The sequence below is a fragment of the Mycteria americana genome, chromosome 14, assembly GCF_035582795.1.
Source record: "Mycteria americana isolate JAX WOST 10 ecotype Jacksonville Zoo and Gardens chromosome 14, USCA_MyAme_1.0, whole genome shotgun sequence".
NCBI classification, from domain to species: Eukaryota; Metazoa; Chordata; class Aves; order Ciconiiformes; family Ciconiidae; genus Mycteria; species Mycteria americana.
Genome location: NC_134378.1, coordinates 8,836,894 through 8,858,433, shown reverse-complemented (window position 1 = coordinate 8,858,433; position 21,540 = coordinate 8,836,894). Strand labels below are relative to the sequence as shown.

Here is a 21,540-nt window from a genome sequence, read left to right as displayed (position 1 = left end):
GTGCGACGGCGCAGGGAGGGGGGGTCCCGCATCCCGCACCCATGTGTGCACAGAGCAAAACCCTCCCGGCGTGGCCGTCAGACGTTGCTGCTGGCAGCGTGGGGAGACGCGGCCTTTGCTGTCACTTTGACAAAGCGACCCTGCTGCTATGTTGCTGCTTGTGTTAATAATATTTTAGCAATTTTCAAGTGTTGTTTTATTTGAGAGATTTGAAAGGTAAACTGTCAGCATTTCAGTTCTCCCCCATGGAGCAGTGAAATAATCCAGGAGCACGGCTTTGCCAGCTAATTTTCTTCCTTTGTATCTTCATTATCTCTCCCTTTGGTAACTGGGGTCTTTGTTAGCTTAGTAGTTTAACTGGATTTTGGAGCAAAATCTAGAGGTGTAGAAGGGGTTGAATTTGATTAAGACATCTTTAAATTGGAGCCATCCCTTCCCCTCCTGCCCTGCTGACAAAGTATTCACGATTTTTTATTTGGTTTCCAATAATGTCATCTCTTACATGCAACTTTAATACAGCCAGAGTAACTCTTCACATTTCCAAGAGCAGGGTTTCAGCCAGGATGCCCTATTTTTGTCTGGTATGGCATCCAACTTGCCCAAAGCCAGAATTTAAATGGGAATTTTTCAAGCCTCCCTTTGTGGGGCTGGTGGCAAGAGCAGGGCAGCGGGGCATGACTGGGCAGGCAGCGACGGCCCTGCCAGGGTGGCAAGTGCAGAACCCAGTGTTTGCATCCTTTTTGGTAAGAAAAAGACTTCATCCCTCCACCCCGGATTGTATTTTGGCAAATCGCATGGAAGGAAAGACCCTTGGTGAAACAGTGCCCTACTGAAGCGAGGGATTTCTGCTGCTGACCTCCGCTGGGTCAAGAGCAGGATCCTGTAACTGCGTCTCTCCTCCAGACAAGTCTCTGTACATGGAGATAAATAGCTGATGAGTGGGGACTCACCACATGAACACTGCAAAATGCACAGAAGCTGCCTGCGTTACAGAAGGGTGTGAAACAAAGCTACTTTTTCATTATTTTCATGTTTCTATTATATTTTCATTTTAAATTTTGATTATTTTTAACAAGACTTCTCCTTTTGACTTCTTTAACCCTGAACTATTATTATTTTTTGCCTTTAATTGAATGTTCAGTAAGTGAAGAGTTTCAAAAGCTTCACAGAAAAAGTTCGTAAATGAGGACGATTGTGAAGAAGTCATCCCTTCCTCAAAACACCGCCTCACGCTGGCTGTCCCTGGCCGTGTCCCACGGGTGAACAGCCTCTCTCCGTGCTTCAGTTCCTGCTCGGTGATTTTCCTGAGTTGGCACCTGTAATCCCTGGTCCTAAACTGGGGAGGCTGATGTTGAAGTCCAGCTCTTCACGGTGTGCATCTCACCTACGTCTTCCGTGGGGCCGCAGATACGGTCAGCACAAGCCTGGCTTGTCTGGGGCTCCTGTTAACGGCTTCTGGCTGGGAGCCTGCGCTAGCACATTTGCAGCGGCACAGGATGAGACCGTCCAGAACAGAGCATTATTTATTCCTTCTGCAAAGGTAGGAAGCCTTAGAGGAAATGAGTTAACCCAACCCAGCATCTTCAGTCAAGCTTAGCTGCAGTAGTAGCAGCTCCATGCCTGGCTTATTCACCCCAGAAATAAGGAGAGCCTGTGCACAGCTCTCTGCTTGCCCAGGGAAAGTGTCTGCTCCTTGCCCTGCTGATCTTAACTAACCATTTCCTAAACCAGTCCACTGACTACTCAATAATCTGATATAGATAGTAAAGACAACAAAGATTTGAATCTCATGAAACCTTGCTAGCAAAACTCTGCAGAGAACAAGCTAATTCTCTGGAATATTGCAGGGAGCAATACATAAGGTGTTAAATTAAGACAATAATTGTGTTCTGTAAGGTGTTTTCACCACTGCACCTTCTTCTCCATGGTTACCCAGCTGGGCAGGGTGAAGTTGAACAGCACAGTAGAGAAGCTCAGGATTCACCACTTCATTTTTTTTCCCTTGTGCTTTCACTGGGCACTCACTGAAAGTTACAGTTTGGGCGTTTCCAATCCATGTGGAAACCCTTCAGGAACAGGCTGTAGTTTTCATGCAAATTATACAACTGCATCTTGCATCCCATGAATTCATCCACAGCAAAAGTTGAGACCGGAGCACAATTGCTGCTGGTTTACAGAACTGAAGCAAGTTTTTGGTGTGTGCAGGGATGCCAGGGTGCTGCCACAGCCCCCAGCCCTGCAGTGAGCAGGAACACCCCCAAGCACCGGGATTCTTTAACATTCCCTGGCTGGGAACGTTTTGGTTCCAGCTTATTTCTACCTACCACTGAAACAATCCAATCATCTCTTGCCATTGGATTTTTTTTTTTTTTTAAAGTATGTGTCTGAAATGATCAAAGGGGCTTTTCATGTGATGGGGTGAGCAAAGGAAGCTCTCAAGGTCAAACCCAAAACGGCCTAATGACTCTGGGACTCGGGTCTGACCTCCAGTAGCAGCAATGAGCCAGGACCAGATGAGCAGTTCAGGAACCAGAAAATGAAGCTTTTGAAGCCAATAATACTCTCTGGCAGTGAGCAATCAATTGACAGAGAAATGAGAAAGAAAGAAAAAAAAAAAAGACAGACCATTCAGCGAGGCTGCAGGAAGGGCAGCGCCATAAAGCAGGACTATCTCATAAATAGAGCGGCACCTTTTTTCCTTCCTCTCTCCCTCCCCTTCCAGGGGAGAGTGGCCATGGGAACAGACACGCTTTGTGCCCTCTGAAGGGGATGCAGGAGAGAGCAAATTGACCCTACCTGCAGCAGGTTAATTGGGACACACAGCTCCAGCATCCCTACCCTTACGATGCTTTTTCTTCTCTAAGAAATAAAGGAAAACAATAAGCCAGTATTAGCTCCTCTGATGAGCCTGGCCGTTTGGGACTGCCTTGGGAATTGCCAGCTCATTCCACGTAACGCACGGAGAGCCCTCAGCTGCCGGGGACTCTCATTCACATCTGTCTGTGCCGGAGTTCAACCATTGAAAGGTTATTCCTAGTTCGCTTGGTAATTCCTATAAACTTATTTCCCTGGCATGCTGAGGGGTTTTTTTCCCTTAGTATTTTTCCTTCTTTAAATGACTCCCGGTTTAGACTGGATTTGTTTTTCCCACTCGGCAGTGGGTTTCTCCCCATGCTGGGCTTCCTCTGTGTCTCGTTTCCAAATGTGCTGAGCAACTTCTCACCAGACCAGGTCCAGCAGCTCGCACCAGACAGCAGGGGATTGTCACAAGTGTCGTCAACGAGAGATGCTGGATGTTACATGCATTAAAAAGCCATATTTTAATGCCTAGAGAGGAGCTGGGATCTTTTGCAAATCTTGCTCCATTGGGGATTTTTGGCTTTTTGTGCTGCACCCATGATGAGGCCAAATGGCAGCACGGAAATAGGTGCCCATTTCTGCAGACACGCAGAGCGCAGGAGACCCTGGGATCGCCTCTTCCAGCAGGGAGGCTGCGGGGTAAATCCCCAGGTTCAGCAATCAGCATCTTGCAGTAGTGTGAACAATTTGCCTTGTTCAGGACACAGTTAATAGCTGGGCTTCCCCACGGGCAAGCAAGCGTACGTGGAAAGGGTTAAACGCTGCCCTCGGGAAGGTGGGTCTCACCAGTTTGTCTTGATGGAAGAGCAGAGAGCTGAAGCATCTGCCAGAGCTCGTTAGGGATAATGCAACCTGATCGGAGACAGAGCTTTATCCAGCGGCTAAAGGAACCCGCAGGGTGGCTTTCCTCTGACCTTGCACCGGATTGCATGGTCTCTCCCCGGGGCACGGCCTCTGCAGACCCGCTCTCTCTTTCTGAAGAAAGTTATTGCAGATGGAAGGGATGGATGCCTCTGCTGCAGGGACCGTGGCACTCGGGAGTTAGACGTGTCACAGCTCACGTCTGTTTAGAGGGACAGGTTTTTTTCTGCTGGCCCAGCAGAGCCTTAATCGAAAAGTCCAAACGACGCCAGAGCTGCTTCCGTGCAGTGACTCGGGAACCACAGCAGGGTCAGCCAAGCGGAGCCGCGCTCGAGAGGAAAACAGTGGGGCCAGACGAGGACTGTGCAGCCGAACGGCAATGAAATTTCAGAACAGAGACACAAAAAAGAAGTGACCTGGCCCCAGTCTGCACGCGGTATGCGTTTTGCAAACCCCAGAGCTGTCGTGCTCACGGTCTGCTCGCTGTGTGAGGTAACGGGACCACGTGCCTGACAGAAAATCCCCAGTTTCCCAGGACATCAAAACCGCGCGTTTCCCTGGAATGACAAGTTCTATCTTTGGCAAACAAAACTCAGGCTCTTTAATATGCTTCTCCCCCAATGCGCCATGTTAGCGCGTGTTTGTTTAGCAAACAGTTACTAGGAGGCCTCGGTAGGATAAAAAAAAAAGTGATACTGGTTATTATTATTCATGGATGGAAGTGGGGAGGAGAAAGAAAAACAGTGCTAATATAACCAACAAGTTCAAGTAAGGTTCAACTTTGCTATTCTAAAATCTGCTGGTATGATAATGAGACAGTCAAATCAGCTCAAATTAAGAGCTCAGGAAGGCTCAGCCTTTCAAAGAAGTACATTCGTGACAAGATTAATTTCTGCCAGCCAGTATATAGCGTGGTATCATCCTATATTAACATAGAAACCCCAAACAGAAAAAAGGCAACTGAAAAATGCGCTAAACCCCAGTGAAGTGTATCATTTCCCTTAATCTTCAATGCTGGTCTTTGCTATTCTGCATGCGGATTAAAATACGATGTACCACCTGGCACTGTTCAGCTGCCGTTTACAGGAAACCTTGCCTCCTCCCCTGCCCTGTCTTCAATAAAAGGCAGCACGCCTGCATTTTTCAAACAATTTCAGGTGACTTTTGTTAGGGTAAAGGGCAAAAAAATCAGTAAAATAGCCACTAAAAAACCAAACAACCAAACCCCCCTAAGAAACAGTATAAAAACCAGCTCTGCTCCCTATCCAAATGGACAGAGTGGCTTTTTTTTCCCTTGTCTTTTTTTTTTTTTCCCCCTTTTTTTTTTTTCTTCTTTCTGTTCAGGTCTAGTTTTCTGCGGTCCCCTGAGCGTTGTGAAAGGCGTGGTAAAGAAAAAGTAAGTTCTTGTTGTAAATATACTTCTCAGATACCCCGGTAGCATAAACGAGTCTCTGCTGCTTGTGAGCGCCCTGGGAGGGTGACAGTAGCGGGGTGACCTCGGAGGTCTGTGCTGCGGAGGGACGAGAGAAGGAAGGGACTGCACTGTGTGATGTGTGTCTCGTTGCTGGCCTGCCTGTCCTGTGTCTGTTGGGAGCATGCTGGGATGCAGTAACATCGGAGAGGCTATCATAAGAGATTTCAAAGCTATCAGAAAGCCAAGGGCTATCTGGAGTAGGTGTTTATTTCTTGTGGTTTGGAAAGGCTGACTGTTGTGTCAATGTCCAGAAGCCAGTGAGCATGGGAATGAGTGTTCCCAGATTGCCAGCCGCCACTTCAAAGAGTTTGAGCTTTTTCTGAGCTCAATGGAGACTTTAAAAAATAAAAATAAATTTTAAAAATCTCCCAAAACAAAAAAAGAACCAACAAAGAACCAAGTATATATCTCCACGCTTCCGTTTTCATCCTCTATATTTATAGCTAGAATGCATCAAAATTGTCTTATTGAGCTGAGATCAAACTCTCTTGTTGAAATGCTGATGTATAGCTGCCTTTTCTTTTGTGTTCTAACAGGTTCTGTATCTACTGTCTCTACTTACCACTTGAATTAAACACTCATACTAATATGAATGATTAATTGCCAAGGATTAGCTTTTAGCTGCTTTTGTACACAGCTTGTATACAGTTGTTGCTATTTATTAAATATGTGATATCTAATCCAGTGTTTAGTGCTTACAAAGGGAAGAACCATCTGTGCTTGAGATTAAAACACTTCATTCACTTTGTGCCAAAGCCCTCACCAAGGGCTCTATGCTCTGCTGTAGTTAGAGAAAACCCTTGGGAGCCCAGGCTTGGGAAGGGTGGACCCACACGTGCACGTCTCCCTGCATCAAAGCCCTTCTGTCTGATACAAGGTCTGCCAGCCGAACACGAAGATAAGCGTGGGCATGATGGAGAGCAGAGAAGCTGATCAGGAAAACAAGAGGTTTTACCAGAATAAAGGACTAAGAAGTAGGAAGGTGCTGAGAGCTTGGAGGGGTCCTGCAGAGATGTTTCCCACCACCTGCAGGTCTCTGTTGTCTCTTTTGCAAAAAGAGGGGTGCTAGTATTCAATCTCTTTGCAGGCTACTTGCAAGGAATAAACAATTAACAGCTGTAATCCCTTGTGTGAGCCCAAGGCTTTCTCATCAGAGCAATATATGTCACCAAAGAGCCTCTTACACCAGGCTGCAAGTGTATGGGCAAACTCTGGGGCTGTGCAGCCTGGGCAAAGGCTGCACCCGCAGCACAGGAGGATTTGTCTCCCTAAAGGGAGACATCTCCCCCAGCTTGTGAGGCAGAAAAGTGCCTCAGCATAAATTTTGTGCCCTTGTTCCAAGTGTGAATGGAAAAAAGCCCTCTGAGATCTGCTGGAGAAACCCCCCATGACCTGCAGAAGGAGCCCAGGTGCAGCGATCCCAGTGAGTTAAAGTCAGCCCTTAGGAACAGGCTCCTGAAATGCTCAGACACTCGGGCAGCAGGGCCATGCCAGCGTCGAACATACTGAACAGGTAGAGGATATTGCCACTGCCTTTCTATCTATAGGGATTTACTGTTCCTGCAGGCCTCCCTGTCTCTTCATAACGTCATTAGTGTGGCTGGTGCTGGTAACCGGATTTGCCACGTCTCCTAACACATTTCTGGAAAAAATGTTAAACAAGTCACCATTTTTGCAGACAAAACATCAGTTGAGCTCTGTTCTAATTTCCTCACTATGTGGCAACCCAGTATGGTATCAATGACTAGGTAAATCTCCCTGCAGCAAAACTAATTATACCTTTTGGTGAGAAAGCAGCAGTGGAACTGGTTTAGTCTTCCAAAAAATTCCACACTATAATATGCAGAACTAATGTGCCTCAGATTTGAAAAGAATTAATATCAATTATTTTCATGCATATTCATGAGAGGAAGACTGGTTTAGCAATCAAGCTAATAGTTTTTGCTTAATTACATTTAGTTGATTTCATGCTATCTTGGCACATTCCTGATTGAATTTAACCATTAAAAAAAAACCCTCCCACAACTACTCCAGCAAACACCAACACTTTAAGCTCAGCATCCCCTGTAAATAGTGTCTGAGGCTGAGCAGACTGCTTGGGACAGTGGGAGTTGATCACGAGCATTTTCTCTCCCTGGTGCAGGGTAAAATCACAAAAGCATCTTGAAGAGCAGTTCCCAGGCGTACACCAGTGCCGAGAGTTAAGGCATTATTTTTTGTTTATTTTTTATTTTTCTGAATCCAAACCATTGTCTACCTGAATGCAAGATAGATAGCAGGAATGGGAGATGTACCTGAAAGGGAAGCACCAAGCTGGAGGGAAGGTTTTCTCTGGGTAGGTGGTCTGGAGCCTGACCCTGATATCAGCTAATGACTGGCTGTGGTGCAGAGGGTTGAAGAGCAGGCGGGATGTTCTGTGCGTTGGGGGGGGTTCACCATTAGGGTCTGTCTCTTTACTTTTCTTCCAGGGCAAGACCAGGCTGTGCAATACCGCACTGCCATTCCAACTTCTGTGCTCCAAGACCAGCATTTTGCACACCACAAAGGGTGGGAACATGCGAGCAAGATGAAGACGTAGTGGGTCAGGCAAGAGGGCTGGGTAGGGTGATGGTAGGAGTGCTGGTGAGAGAGCCCCCCGGTGAGGCTGGGGAGGGCAGCATGGCATGGCTGGAGCCCTCCTTGGGAGCGTACATCGCCTGACGTGCGGGGCCTGAGCAGAGCACGCTGCCACGGCTTGAGGATGGCAGTAAGGTTTGTCTGCACGGATGTGCAGGGAGGACATGCAAACAGTTTGGGTCTGTCCGGTGCTGTCGGGGCTGGACACCTTGCAGTGCTTTTTTTCTACCTCCTCCCCCCCAGCAGCGCAGGGGGACGGGGAATGGGGGTTGTGGTCAGTTCATCACACGTTGTTTCTGCCGCTCCTTCCTCCGCAGGGGGAGGACTCCTCACACTCTTCCCCAGCTCCAGTGTGGGGTCCCTCCCACGGGAGACAGTCCTCCACGAACTTCTCCGATGTGAGTCCTTCCCACGGGCTGCAGTTCTTCACAAACTGCTCCAGCCTGGGTCCCTTCCACAGGGTCACAAGTCCTGCCAGCAAACCTGCTCCAGCGTGGGCTCCTCTCTCCACGGGTCCACAGGTCCTGCCAGGAGCCTGCTCCAGTGCGGGCTTCCCACGGGGTCACAGCCTCCTTTGGGCAAATCCACCTGCTCCACCGTGGACCTCCATGGGCTGCAGGGACAGCCTGCCTCACCATGGCCTGCACCAGGGGCTGCAGGGGGATCTCTGCTCCGGCACCCGGAGCACCTCCTGCCCCTCCTCCTTCACTGACCTTGGTGTCTGCAGAGTTGTTCCTCCCACATATTCTCACTCAGATCTTTGGCTGCAGTTGCGCAGGTTGTTTTTTTTCCCCCTTCTTAAATATGTTATCCCAGAGGCGCTACCACCATTGCTGATGGGCTCAGCCTTGGCCAGTGGCGGGTCCGTCTTGGAGCCGCTGGCATTGGCTCTGTCGGACATGGGGGAAGCTTCTAGCAGCTTCTCACAGAATCCACCCCTGTAGCCCCCCGGCTACCAAAACCTTGCCACGCAAACCCAATACACTGCGGCTGCAGTCTTCCTGGGCAGAAGGCAAGGCCAGGAGAAAAATGAGAAACTTGAGCTTCCATGTGCCATGCGTTGGCTTTCTTTTTTGATTTTCCCCATGCTAGCGGCAGCAGAAATAGGACAGATGCTCCCCTCTCATCTTCTCTTGAGCACTATCATTGCACTGATGTCTAAAGGCAGTGTATGCCTTTGAAGTTTGCCTTTTCAGTATTTTCATTCATTTATCATTTTCTTCTCCAAAGCACCATTTGCATCTGGGCTTTGCTCAGAAAGAAGACTGACACCATTTATCATTTAATAGGGCTTGATAGGTCTCTGACAACTAAACGTGTTCTTAACAGCATTAAGGAATTTACAGGCGGCCATGCCTGAAGGCTACTTTTCTGCCCACTTTAGCTTAGTCAGCAGCAGTTGTAACTGCAGCTCTCTGGGTGCCTGTAGGCAAACGAAGCATTGACATATAATCACTAGAAGTATTGTATCCCCTTTTAAACCAAATAGACTTACTCTCTCAACAGATAAAATTATTACAGCTATAACTGAAATCAAATAATTAACCATTATTCATATGGGCTTTTCCAGGCAATGTCAAAATTAAGATCTCATATATTTCCAAAGCAAAATATAAATGGTTTTATCTTGATTTTGTTTTATGGATTTTATACTATGCAGTAATGCTTACAGAAGAGCGTAAGCGGTTACATTCTCATAGCCTGTGGACGCAGTCACTGGGGGCATGGCAGGGATGTGAGCGAGCGCGTGTGCGCAGAGGTCCTGCCGCTCCGGAGGGCAGATCTCCTGGTGCCAGCGGCTCTCAAGGACCCCCTCGGGGCAGAATGCAGAAGTGGTGTGTAAAGTGCCAGACCAGGGAAAACTCCCAAGCATGGGTTTATACTCCACAGGAATCAGTGGAACTTAAGGGTTTTGGTGACTCAAGGTCTTACATTGCATCTTAACATCCTGCCACATGAAAAAGCAGATTAAAGGTTCTCTGTGTTTCCCTGGCAACCCTATTCCCAAGTTTGGCCTCAACTTCTTGTCATGATCCAAAAAGCAAGTGTCACATTTCGTTATGGCCTCAGCATTTTCTAGAAGAAACATCCTGCAAGCCCAATGGTCAGAATCATGACATCAGAAGTGACCATGTTCTGCGAACTCTTTCAGTTAGTGAACAAATATGCATTTTCTAGTGAAGAGATGTTTCCTAAAACAAATCCCTGTCAATAAATACCATAGACGTGTATAGCTGCCATGAGCAGGAGACGTTATTCCCGTGCAGAATGAAGCGGGGAGGAGATTAAGGAACTCTCCATCTGTTTCTGCACTGTGCAGCACGTGGGATAGCACTCAAAATACACTGGGCTCCCTGTTTCTCAGAGCCTGGGGAGACAGAGGCTGGCATAGGCATGGCAGGATGGAGCTGGACAGGCTGACTCAAAGTATATTGTCTGCTTGGGGAAGCAGGGGGGCTGCAAGAAAAATCCCTTAGTAAATGGAGCATATGAATGAAACCCGGTCCTGATGCCAAGTTTATTCTGCAGGCCTTGATGGAGCTAAAAAAGCACATTAGACAAAACCATTATTGAACTTCTTGATTACATAACAATTTCCTCATCGTATTTCCAAGAATATTGAATCTATATTCAAACACCCTCCTACTTTCTCCCACACACCACCCCTTCTCCTTGCTATATCAGCTTCATTACCGAGCATGAAGACAGAAAAAGTATAGGGCATGTTGCCATGAGCGGATAGATCTCAGATGCTTACACTGAGATTTTAGAGCCATCTATGGGATTTGGACAGCCAATTCTTATTAATTTTAATGGCCTTGAAAGTCTCCAGTCTTATGCCTTGACCTTAGTTAGGGTCTTTAGCAGTGCAAAGAACAGATAATCAAGCAATAAATATCATCAAACCTAAATGTTGGGTTAGTCCCTGGTGCCTAAAACTTACCCAGCTCTGTGCTGTCTGGAGGTGGCATGCACAGTTTTGCTGCCCACAGACTGCTGCTACCACAAGCTCAAGAGAGAGACGGGAAATTTCTGAACAGGCTGGCTTTTGTGGGAGCCCTCTTCCCCCAGGGACGAGCACAGACCTTGCGAACACGAAGGATGAATCCCTGGGGCCACTCTCACCCAGCAAGCAGGATCAGGCCCACTGCATGGGGCTGTCTCCCGAGAGGTGTGTGGTAGAGGCTGCCTGCCTAGTTTTTGGGGGGATTTTGGAGGAGGTGGGGATTAGTGGCTTGCAAGCATGGCACATGCATCCTGCCTCAGGAAGCAGGAGTTGCACACAAACTGGCTACACTTACTCACATAATCAGCTTGCTTGTCTCATTTGCATGTGTAATAACCAGCATGTATGTACAATCATGCTAATCACTTCGAGGCAACTGCTTTAAATTCATTCAAAACCTTGCCCTGCCTGTCCTTGGGTTATTTAGCTTTCACAAAGGAACCATAGCAGCAATCCAGAGATTCACTCAATAAAAATCTTTGTCAATTTAGTGGAGGAGAAGTTTTTTTCTGGAATCCTGCCCACACATACTGAGACTTGCACTGCAAGCCAGTGCTGTCATTAGGAGCCCATCAAATACCCTCTGCAAGTCACCTAGAAAAGTACCTGATGGGGAATTTCACAATTTATGGTGCGTTGCTACAGGTGAAATGTAAGAGTAAATACAGAAGCAAAGAGGAAGGGAACTACACAGCTTCTCTCATGCAATCTGTTGGCAGACATGGTCTGAAAGTTGTGCAGGGAAAAACTAGTCTTAAACCCTGTCAGCTTTATGAGCAGTTTAAGGAGTGTCTGTGATGCTCTGTTGTGGATACCTGCCCAGTAAGACCTGGCCTGTCAGGGCTCCCGTCATTAGCTCCAATGGAGCCCATGTGAGGACAGCGGAGAACAGCTCTCATAGATGTGGCACCAGGAGTACATGGATTCCCTCACCTGCCTCAGCCACTGATGTGGCCTGTCCTCAGGCCAGTCATTTCAGCCCTTCGTACCTCCAAATCTTTTTCCTATGCCACCAAATTTGAGGCTGCAAGCTTTTCCACTGTTTTAGCTATGCGTTTTATAGGACCCACTGCAGACATGGAGCATCCAAGTCAGAAGCTCTGTATGTGCCTGCAGTGATATTGGAGGTGCCTTCCCCAGCCCCCATAACAAGTCAACATATGCCAGATAAGCCAGCAGCAAGACCTAAAAGGGAGGTACAGCTAGCTCCATAAGTAGGAATATGCACATTTCAGCAGCACTCACAAAATCTAACAGGCCCCCGATGCTTACCTTTCCCATCCCTGTTCCTTCTGCAAGTCCAAGCCTGCGCTCTAGGGACCTTTCTGTGCTTGAGCCTGTTCAACCTCAGCTCTTTAATTGCCAGCCCAAAACTTTTCAGCAGCACAAGGCCATATTGTATGTTTTTTAATGAGGCATGAAAACTAGTGCTACAGCAGGAGGCTCTCTCCCCGTGCTTGCTTCCATTTCACGCGGCGGTTAGCAGCTGACTCGGCAGCAAGATTTTGGGTCAGCGCTCTGGAGCAGGGACAACGGGCACTTTTTGCCAGTGACCACTTGCCTAAGCAGCTGGAGCCTCATTCACTGCAGAGGGATCATTCCTGCTCAAGTCCAAATTTGTCCCATTGGCTTTTCTTGTTAAAGAGAAGAGAACCTGGAAGAGGAAAGGAAGGAGGAAAGGCGAGGAATCGTTTGAAAAGGCTGCCTGCCACACAGAGCATCTCTAGAGGTGTTCTCGGTGGTATAAATGTCTTTCCTTCAGCTTTCTGTCTCTCATTACTGACAGTGGAAAATACGAAAGCTGCAAAGCTAGAGGTTCAGTATGGCCAAGATAGAAAACCTTATTAGACAGACAGACAGTGATTTTTATAACCTGAAATCCCAGACTGTAAGTACATTGGGATAGAGCCCTGTGCCACTGAATGCAGTGCTAATGCCTGGCAGCAGCAGCTGGATCTAGTTTTCTGTGGACAGCTGCTCCTTGGGTGGTTTTTGTTGGGTGGTGGATGCTACCAGGACAAGGTATGCTTTAGAGAAGGAGAAGGATCCTCTAAACCCTGCTGGAGATATTTCATTTCCCATTTTTTGTACTTTCCAACTGAAAAGTGCTTTGAATATCTGAGGACAGTCAACTCACATTTAGAAGTTTTTCTTAGCCTGACAAGATTCCCAAAGATGTATGATTGCAGTAGATCAATAAGGGGGAAAATCTGTATCTTAGGAGCACAGGTGACATCTTGCTGCAACTTGCAGGAGAAATGATAAATGTCTCTCTCTGTTTATTGCTTAGCTCCATGGCTAAATCTGCTAACCAAAAACAAATTTTACCCTCAGATCTCCTAGTTTTTAAATTTATGTTCATCTGGCATTGCCTTGATCTTCAAAGCAGGAAGGTATATCAAAGGAAACAGAAGGTTTGACACCAATTACTGCTGCTGGATGCCATCCACTAAATAAAGATGGAGTGTTAATATTTACACTGAAAGTGAAGGAGATAAAACACACTAGGTACATCTAAGTCTACAAATAAGCCCTTCTGTGTATAGTGGGCAGAGATAAACCCAAGCACAAAATTTGAAATTACCACTGAAAACATCCCAAACACCTTCAGAAGCGTTGGGCTGTAAACAAAGAAATTACAGCAAAAAAAATGAAAGAGCCTTCTAGGAAAGCAAATGAGGCTCCCTGCTTCTCAGGAGTATTACCGGGGGGCTTCAGGAGATGGTCTTTTGAAAGAAACCACCTTGCAGAAGTAGTTAAAGTCTGAATCTCTCCCACTTCGCCATGAGACACTTGGCTTACATTTCACTCTCTTGAGTCTGAAGCCATCAGTTCAAGCACTTTTCCCTGCGCCCCTCTGCTTCTCTTCATCCCATGGTTCTTCCTACTTTTTCGCACCTCCCAAGTCTTTCCCACAGCTTCTTTGGCTCATTGACCTGAGAAGTCTCTCAACAAGGCAAACCCCGCCATTGCACAAGTCGTTGTGGGGTTGTTCGTATTTCAGCAGCAAATTTATGGAAGAGGAAGGTAGCAAGGAGGAGGCAAAAGGTTTGCTAGCACTGTGAGAGTGTACAGCACAGCTCACAACAAACATTCTTTTAGGCAACCTGTTTAAAAAGGAAAAGGAATCTTCCCAGCATTTTTCCTGGTAACAATTTAGTAACTGAAAGTGAGGCTATTCTAAAATTCCTGGTACTGGAGCATGCATAGGAGGCCATTTACACCGTTTGCTTCTTCCATTTAATCCAATTCAGACAATGAAACCAGAGTGTTTAATGGAGCTAATTCTTATTTCTAGTCAAATCTCATTCTTCAGATTAAATTACTAGGTCTGCAGTGTCATGTACAAATCAAAGTTATATAGTACATTTTAGTGAGTTAGAAGGTAAATTATTTTATTACATTGATTTGGAAGGGCTTTTCTTAACAGCAAGTGGATTTTAAAACACTTGTGGAAATCAAAATTTCAAAATTTAAAAAAATCCTTAAATTTGGATTTTTTTAAGGTATATAGGCTTTTCTCCTAAAGCCATAGTTTAAGTTTGCTGTATGAATTTAATTCAAGTGAAGCTTCCAGCCTTTGTAGACCATTTCTGCCTTTCAGCTTTGGAGAAGAGGTGAGGCTCTTCTTGAGAAGACCACAGTGCTTCTGAACCATATTGGATCTGCTTGTGTCTCCTATAGCAGCAAGGCTTGTTCCACTGTAGTGACTGTCCGTTTAGGGATAAATGTTCCGAAGTCTAATATTTCCTCACTGTTAGGATGTCTGTGCTGGGCTTGGCTGAAGAGAAACCCTGCAAGAATTTCTTTCTCCAGTGCCTGAGGTGGTAACTGTGGATATTCTGGTATTGTGAGGCTGGCTGAGAAAGGTCACTGTGAGGAAACCTAAAATCTAGTTATATGGGCAAGGAAGGAGTGTGTCAGATTTGCAATTCATGATGCAGAACTCTTGTCATACATTTTATCATTCATTGCTTAATATTGTGTATCTAGTCATCATGCACATACGTTACAATTGATTTCATGCTGCTTTTGTATCAAGCAGGAGAAAAGCGAGCATAAGGGGCCAGCTTACACCGAAATGAATACATAAAACGTTAGTCACATATACGTGTGTTTTGAAATCATTGCCGTATTTTGGCAGTAACCTAAGAAACTAGATATAATCCCACCCAATTAACAAACTACAGAAAGAATTCACTAGTAGAAAAAAGCACTCCTCAAATTGTCTGTCAGCTCTAAAACCTCCCTAAAATGACTTTAAAAGAAGATATAATTAGGGAAACTGGAAAGTATAGCATTAACGTCTATATAAAACAGGTATGGAAGGACAGCCTGCCTACACCATCTGAAAGCTGCAAATACACTAATCTAGCACTTCATGCTTTCCAGCTCTGCATAGAGTTGGTGGCCCAGGATCTGATCAGATTTATGTGGGTTTCTAGAGAGGCTGCTCACTGCAGACCCTTCTCCTCTCATTGCACTCTTTAGCCCAAGAGCTGGTTTGATAGGAGCTGACAACGGGTGAGCTCTCCAGTGGTTGGACCTGCCCTGCTTTGACTGTCTCGGTGTTGTGCAGTTTGGTTTGCCTGGATGAGTTTGCTCTTTCCCCTGGTTGCGATAGGAGCTAGGATGGCCAGTCGGTCGCGTGTAGAGTAGCTCAGAGCTCAAACTGTTTTAGAAAGCTTGGTAAAGTTTTAATGTATTGCACAACCGTCAAGTTTCAAATTAGAGATGAGTCATTAAAAACAAGTGTATTAATTGTACGCTTACATGTAGTAGAATTGTACGCACATCTCTGTAATTAGCCATCGGCACCAAAAATTACAGATGTAACCATGCATTAAATGGAGGACATCACTCTGATCGAATCTTGCATTCACAATTGCGTTCCTTCTTGCTTAGATTTCAAAGCCTGTTGTCCAGATGGGCTTTGTTGGGCACCTAATCAGTAGTTAATCAAAAGCTCCTGCTGTGAACTGCAGCACAGCCCTCCCGGCATCCTAGCTGCTTGGTACGCGTTCCTTGACTACACAGAGATGAAGGCACAGGAGTTGAAGTAGGTACTTTATCTCCTTTATGCATCTGACATAACTAAAGCAGCTTCCAAAATAAAATCACCGCAGGATGCATTGGGTATCTGACTTCAGTGTACTAAGAGCAAAATTAGTCTTGAAATGTGTAAGTGGAAATACAGCCATGCGTTAATGGCAGTGATAGATAGCATAATATATTCTGAGATGAACTCACTGTTTTCTCTTTCCTTTCCAGATTTTGGCAATCATTTCCATCATGTTTATTGTACTATCTACAATTGCCTTGTCCCTTAACACACTTCCTGAACTACAAGGCGTGGATGAATTTGGGCAGACCACAGATAATCCCCAACTTGCCCACGTGGAAGCGGTGTGCATTGCATGGTTTACAATGGAATACCTCTTGCGGTTCCTATCCTCGCCTAAGAAATGGAAGTTTTTCAAAGGCCCGCTGAATGCTATTGATTTGCTAGCTATCTTACCGTACTATGTCACTATCTTCCTCACAGAATCTAATAAAAGTGTACTTCAGTTCCAAAATGTACGACGAGTGGTCCAAATATTTCGGATTATGAGGATACTCCGGATTCTAAAGCTTGCCCGGCACTCAACAGGTTTACAGTCCTTGGGGTTTACACTGAGGAGGAGTTACAATGAGCTTGGATTACTCATCTTGTTTTTGGCCATGGGCATTATGATCTTTTCCAGTTTAGTGTTTTTTGCAGAAAAGGACGAGGATGATACAAAATTCAAGAGCATCCCAGCTTCTTTCTGGTGGGCAACAATCACCATGACAACAGTAGGCTATGGAGACATCTACCCCAAAACACTTTTAGGTAAAATAGTAGGAGGACTGTGCTGCATTGCTGGAGTGCTGGTGATTGCTCTTCCCATCCCAATTATTGTCAACAACTTCTCTGAGTTCTACAAAGAGCAGAAGAGGCAGGAGAAAGCCATTAAGCGCAGGGAAGCTCTTGAAAGAGCAAAAAGGAATGGCAGTATTGTTTCCATGAACATGAAGGATGCGTTTGCCCGTAGTATAGAACTCATGGACATTGTGGTTGAAAAGAACGGAGAAAGCATAGCCAAAAAGGATAAAGTTCAGGACAATCATTTATCTCCCAGCAAATGGAAGTGGACCAAGAGAACGCTCTCTGAAACTAGCTCTAGTAAATCTTTTGAAACTAAGGAACAAGGATCTCCAGAAAAAGCCAGGTCATCTTCAAGTCCCCAGCACCTGAATGTCCAACAGCTAGAGGACATGTATAACAAAATGGCAAAGACTCAGTCCCAGCCAAACCTTAATACTAAAGAGTCGAGTCAACCTGGAAAGCAAAAGGAAGAGCTAGAAATGGAAACCCTTCCTGGCCCTATGGTGCCCTTGCTGACGACTCGCGCTGATGGGATCATTGACATGAGGAGCATGTCCAGCATCGACAGCTTCATAAGTTGCGCGGCAGAGTTCCCTGACTCTGGGAGGTTTTCCCACAGCCCGCTCGCTACCCTTCCCTGCAAAGGTGGCATTAACGTGATTCAGGAGCAGAGCAGGCCAGAGGGGAGTGGTGCCAGATTTGTGGAAATGAACCCAAGCTCTGAAGGCAGCCACCGTTCTACTTTTTCCATAGAAAGTCCCAAAAGCTCCATAAAGGCCAGTAACCCTTTAAAATTAAGATCTCTGAAAGTCAACTTCATGGAAGAGGACACCAGCACATTAGTACCAGCATCAAATGTACTGAGAATATATCCAGACCCTCTCAAGAGCAGGGGAGCTGCTGCTGCTGCCACAGATACTTCCTTACTCTCTGACAGATCTCTCATGAGCCCAGAAACCTCGATCTACACAACCGCGAGTGCGAGAACACCTCCAAAGTCACCAGAGACGCAGACAGCCATAGCTTTCAACTTCCATGATGCCGGTATACACAAATACATAGATGCTGACACTGATGATGAAGGTCAGCTGCTTTATGATTCAAGTCCACCTGGAAATGTGAGTCCCAAGTACAATGTTACAAACAGTGGCTATCTAAAGCAAAAGGATAATGTTTATAGAACAGAGAAGAACCATCTAGAAGCTGCTGCTTTACCCACCTCCCCTAAGCTGATAGGGCAAAACTGCATTTACTCTATGGAAGGTATCACTGGAAGAACCCAGGGCAATCAGGAGACTGTCAGACTAGAAAATCACATTTCCCCAGAAGTCCATGTATTACCAGGCAGCGGAGGACATGCTAACACACATGATCAAAGCATCTGAGATGGGCTCCAAAAGAACTTACAGAAAGTTTAAAGGAATGTCTTTACAGTCAACACAAAAAAAAGAGCTTCTGCATGGCATGAACTTGGCTGAAACAAGCCACCTGTTTCTAAAAGTCTGGGGGAGGTCCAGTGTGGGTTTGTGAAAATGTCCTTCTCTGAAACAACTCTAAAGACGTTGCCCACATCAGTCAAAAATAAGGATTGCAAATCATGATCACACATTGATCTCCTTTCATGTTGTCCAGTGAAGCCAATGTGACCAAATATCCATCCATTCCCCTTGAACGCTAGAGCTCCTTTTGGAAATATTAACATCTGATTTGCATTAGTTCCATAAAGGATGCCAAGGCAGCCAGATTTGAACTCTGGAATAAATTGCTGGGGTTGGTATAAAGCTATCAAAACCACAATGCTCACTGCTTCAGGGCAGCTGTTCCCCATCCACAGCTTTCTCTGATGGATATTATGTCTAAAGGTAACAGGGAACACTTGCATTATTGGAAAATCCAAGTGAAAACCATTTAAAACAAATAATGGTCTAGAGAAACCAATTATTAAAATGCTCTGTGTGTGTTTAACAATACGATATCCTGTAGGACCTGACATTTTCTTTTGAAATATCAGCAGGGTGAGTTGCACCACTTGTATCTAATTCCAAACATCCCCTAGGACATAGTGAAACTTGCACTTACCCTCTGCTAAAAACCGATACCTGCCCCAGGGCCAGCGCGTGGCCCTCAGGGGACCCACAGCCCACGCTGGGAAGGTGTGAAGGAGCCATGCAGAAGCAGGACTCTCCGGGGGCATCGCAGCCAGACCCCCTTCCCGCTGCCGGGGAGCGTAGGGCTGGAAGGAGAGCTCAGCTCTCGCCCTACCCCTCCGCGGAAGGGAGATCCTCGCTGCCCTGCCCCGTGGGGACGGCCGAGTGCGGCGGCGGCGCTGACGCTGCGGCTGCCCCTGCAGCACGTGCCGGGGGTACCGGGACGGCTCCCCGGGCCTCCCCTTCCCACCCGCACGCCGACTTGAGGCGTCAGCCAAAGTCTCGCCCTTGGCGTAGGAGAGGAACCGGTCGGTCTGAAGCTTTTTGCGCCCGAGTGGCGCAGTGAAAGATATGCAAGCGTTACATAAATATGCAAAAAGAGGGATTCGTTAGCGACCCGCCCCAGGCCTGGCTGTGCTCTCTCTCGCGAGGAGGTCGGGCAGGAGAGGCTCCTGCAAAGCTGCGGCGCGAAGCAGCTGCGAGAGACAGGAGAATCAGGCCTGATGTTTTAATAACATCCAGTCATTTTTAAAGGAAACAAGAAAAAAAAAGAAAAAAAAAGATCTGACCATTTTAAGTGAACAGAACTAGCAGCCACCAGCCTAGGTTTTTAAAATATTATTGTTTCAATAAAGTTATGTCAAATTGTGTAGGAAATAATTTGTCTTTGGTTTTTAATCTCGGGGGGGAAAAGCACTTTACGTTGACTTTTTGTTGTTGTTGTTGCGATGCTGGAGTAGGATAGCAGAGTGTAACAATCAAGCACTTTAACCAAGCACTATTTTAATTTGTGCCTCCTGTCGTGACCGTGATTTGTTACACGCCTGTAGCAAGTCACAACCTGTCCTGTGATAACTGTGATGGTAATCTTTTATGTTGTTCTCTGTTTCTACTGTAAAACTCAATTGTAAATAACTCTGTCAATAAGCGTTTCCTGACCTATTTCTGAGTACCTGCCGGGGCGTGTAACGATCTGCGTGCAGCAGGTCCGGGGACGTGCTGGGACACGGGACGCGGGAGTGGAGGTGCACAGGCGGGAGGAAGACCCCGAGCCGCTCAAGTCCGCTGCGTTTTGTTCCTTCCTATTGTAAAAAAAAGCTGTTGGTTAGTCCTGAATGTAAATGTCTGTCCGTCCAAGCTGTACAGTACTTCTGTCTGTAATCCGTAATAGTGAATGCAGCATGTACGGACAAAAGCAATAAGCACATATATGTTTTAGGAACTATTATGGGTTACGATGATAGCTTTGTTAGGTCTCTCCTTGGCACAAAACTGTACATGTGTTGGAGTTAACTCTGCTCTGCTCAGCCGACCCCGTCCCCGGGCGGTGGGACGCAGCCCGAGGTACCCGCTCAGAAGTCGCCCTTGTGTCCCAGCGAGGCAAGACCCTGGGGAAGGCACGAGTAAGACCTGAGCCACCACCTCATGAATTAGCCCGCAGGCAGCGAAAGAGACCTCGTGCCATGCAGAGAGTGACGTGGGAGGTACGCGGAATAAGTTCAAGGCACCTGTGCGTGCAAGCGATACTCTCCAGAGTATTTACGCAGGGCCAGTTCCTGAGGTTCGTTAGCTTTTACTCTGCCTTCACTCAGCCAAAACCACCGTTCCTCTGAGTGGGCTCTTTGCCTGGTGAAGGACTTTAGGATTTGGCCATAGTAAATACAAGTGTACTTAGAGGAACCGATGTATTGCTGAGATACTAGTTGAGATTGAGTCGTCACGAAAAAGTAAAGTGACTTTCCAGCAGATAAGCTTTAAATACTGATTTATTCTGTGGCTTTCCGAGGCCATAGAGCAGCAACGAGAAATTTTAAAGAGAACAGTCTTAACATAATCTCTATGTTTCAGTGATCATTCATGTCTGCCATCAGCACAAATGTAAAAAGAAGAAAAATCAGGGAAAATTTTTTTGATAAAGTAAGTAATAGCGATTTCCAAGTTAAATATTTTTAGAGCTGATGCTTTCATGTGGAAAAAAAGTCATATTTTACATATCACGAAAGTGAACATATTTAAATATAGCCATATAGTGTAGTATTTACCACACTCATCCAATTTGATGTATCTGGTTTATAGATGGCACTGACAAAAATGTATAGATCAACAATTCTATCATTTTTTAACTGATAATCAACTGGTGCAACTCTCCTTGTAACCAAAGGCCCTCTGTCTGCCTTGTGTGATCACTCACGACACACACCTTATATCATCTATTTAGTCCTACCTTTAAAGTAGCATTTTATTGAGTCACTTTTGAAAGCCAAATTCAAAAGTATCATTAAAAATCTACCTTTTAAGTCTGAATAGCCAAAGTCCTATAGATTTCTTATAGAAAGCAAATAATTTAAAATTAAGCATATAATATGCTTGAAGAGCATTTCTTTCTTATTTGTGTATGAAGATGTAGCTCTCATTTTGTGCCCAGTTAAAAAGGAAGTATGTTTAGTTTATTTTAATGAAATAAAGTCTGAATATGAAGTATGTATCTATATATGTGTGTGTGTGCATAATACACATATATATAATGTAAGCACTGGGAAATCTACTCAAACATAAAGCTATGGTAGACTAAATCTGTACTCATTACAAAAGGAAAGGCAGTGCTTTGAAAACATAATGCTCACCAAATCCTATAGGCACTCGAAAGACAATTTCATTTTATAGTTTG

At 45.8% G+C, this 21,540-nt stretch overlaps 1 protein-coding gene across 1 annotated transcript in view; it reads left to right on the top strand.

The window, feature by feature from the left end:
- KCNB1 (potassium voltage-gated channel subfamily B member 1) overlaps nucleotides 1-18,110 on the top strand; it is a 127,267-nt gene extending 109,157 nt beyond the window's left edge. Inside the window, exon 2 of the mRNA XM_075517018.1 lies at nucleotides 16,089-18,110. Within this exon, the coding sequence (XP_075373133.1) occupies nucleotides 16,089-18,110 (2,022 nt within the window). The remainder of the gene's footprint in view (nucleotides 1-16,088) is intronic.
- Nucleotides 18,111-21,540: the final 3,430 nt, after the last annotated feature.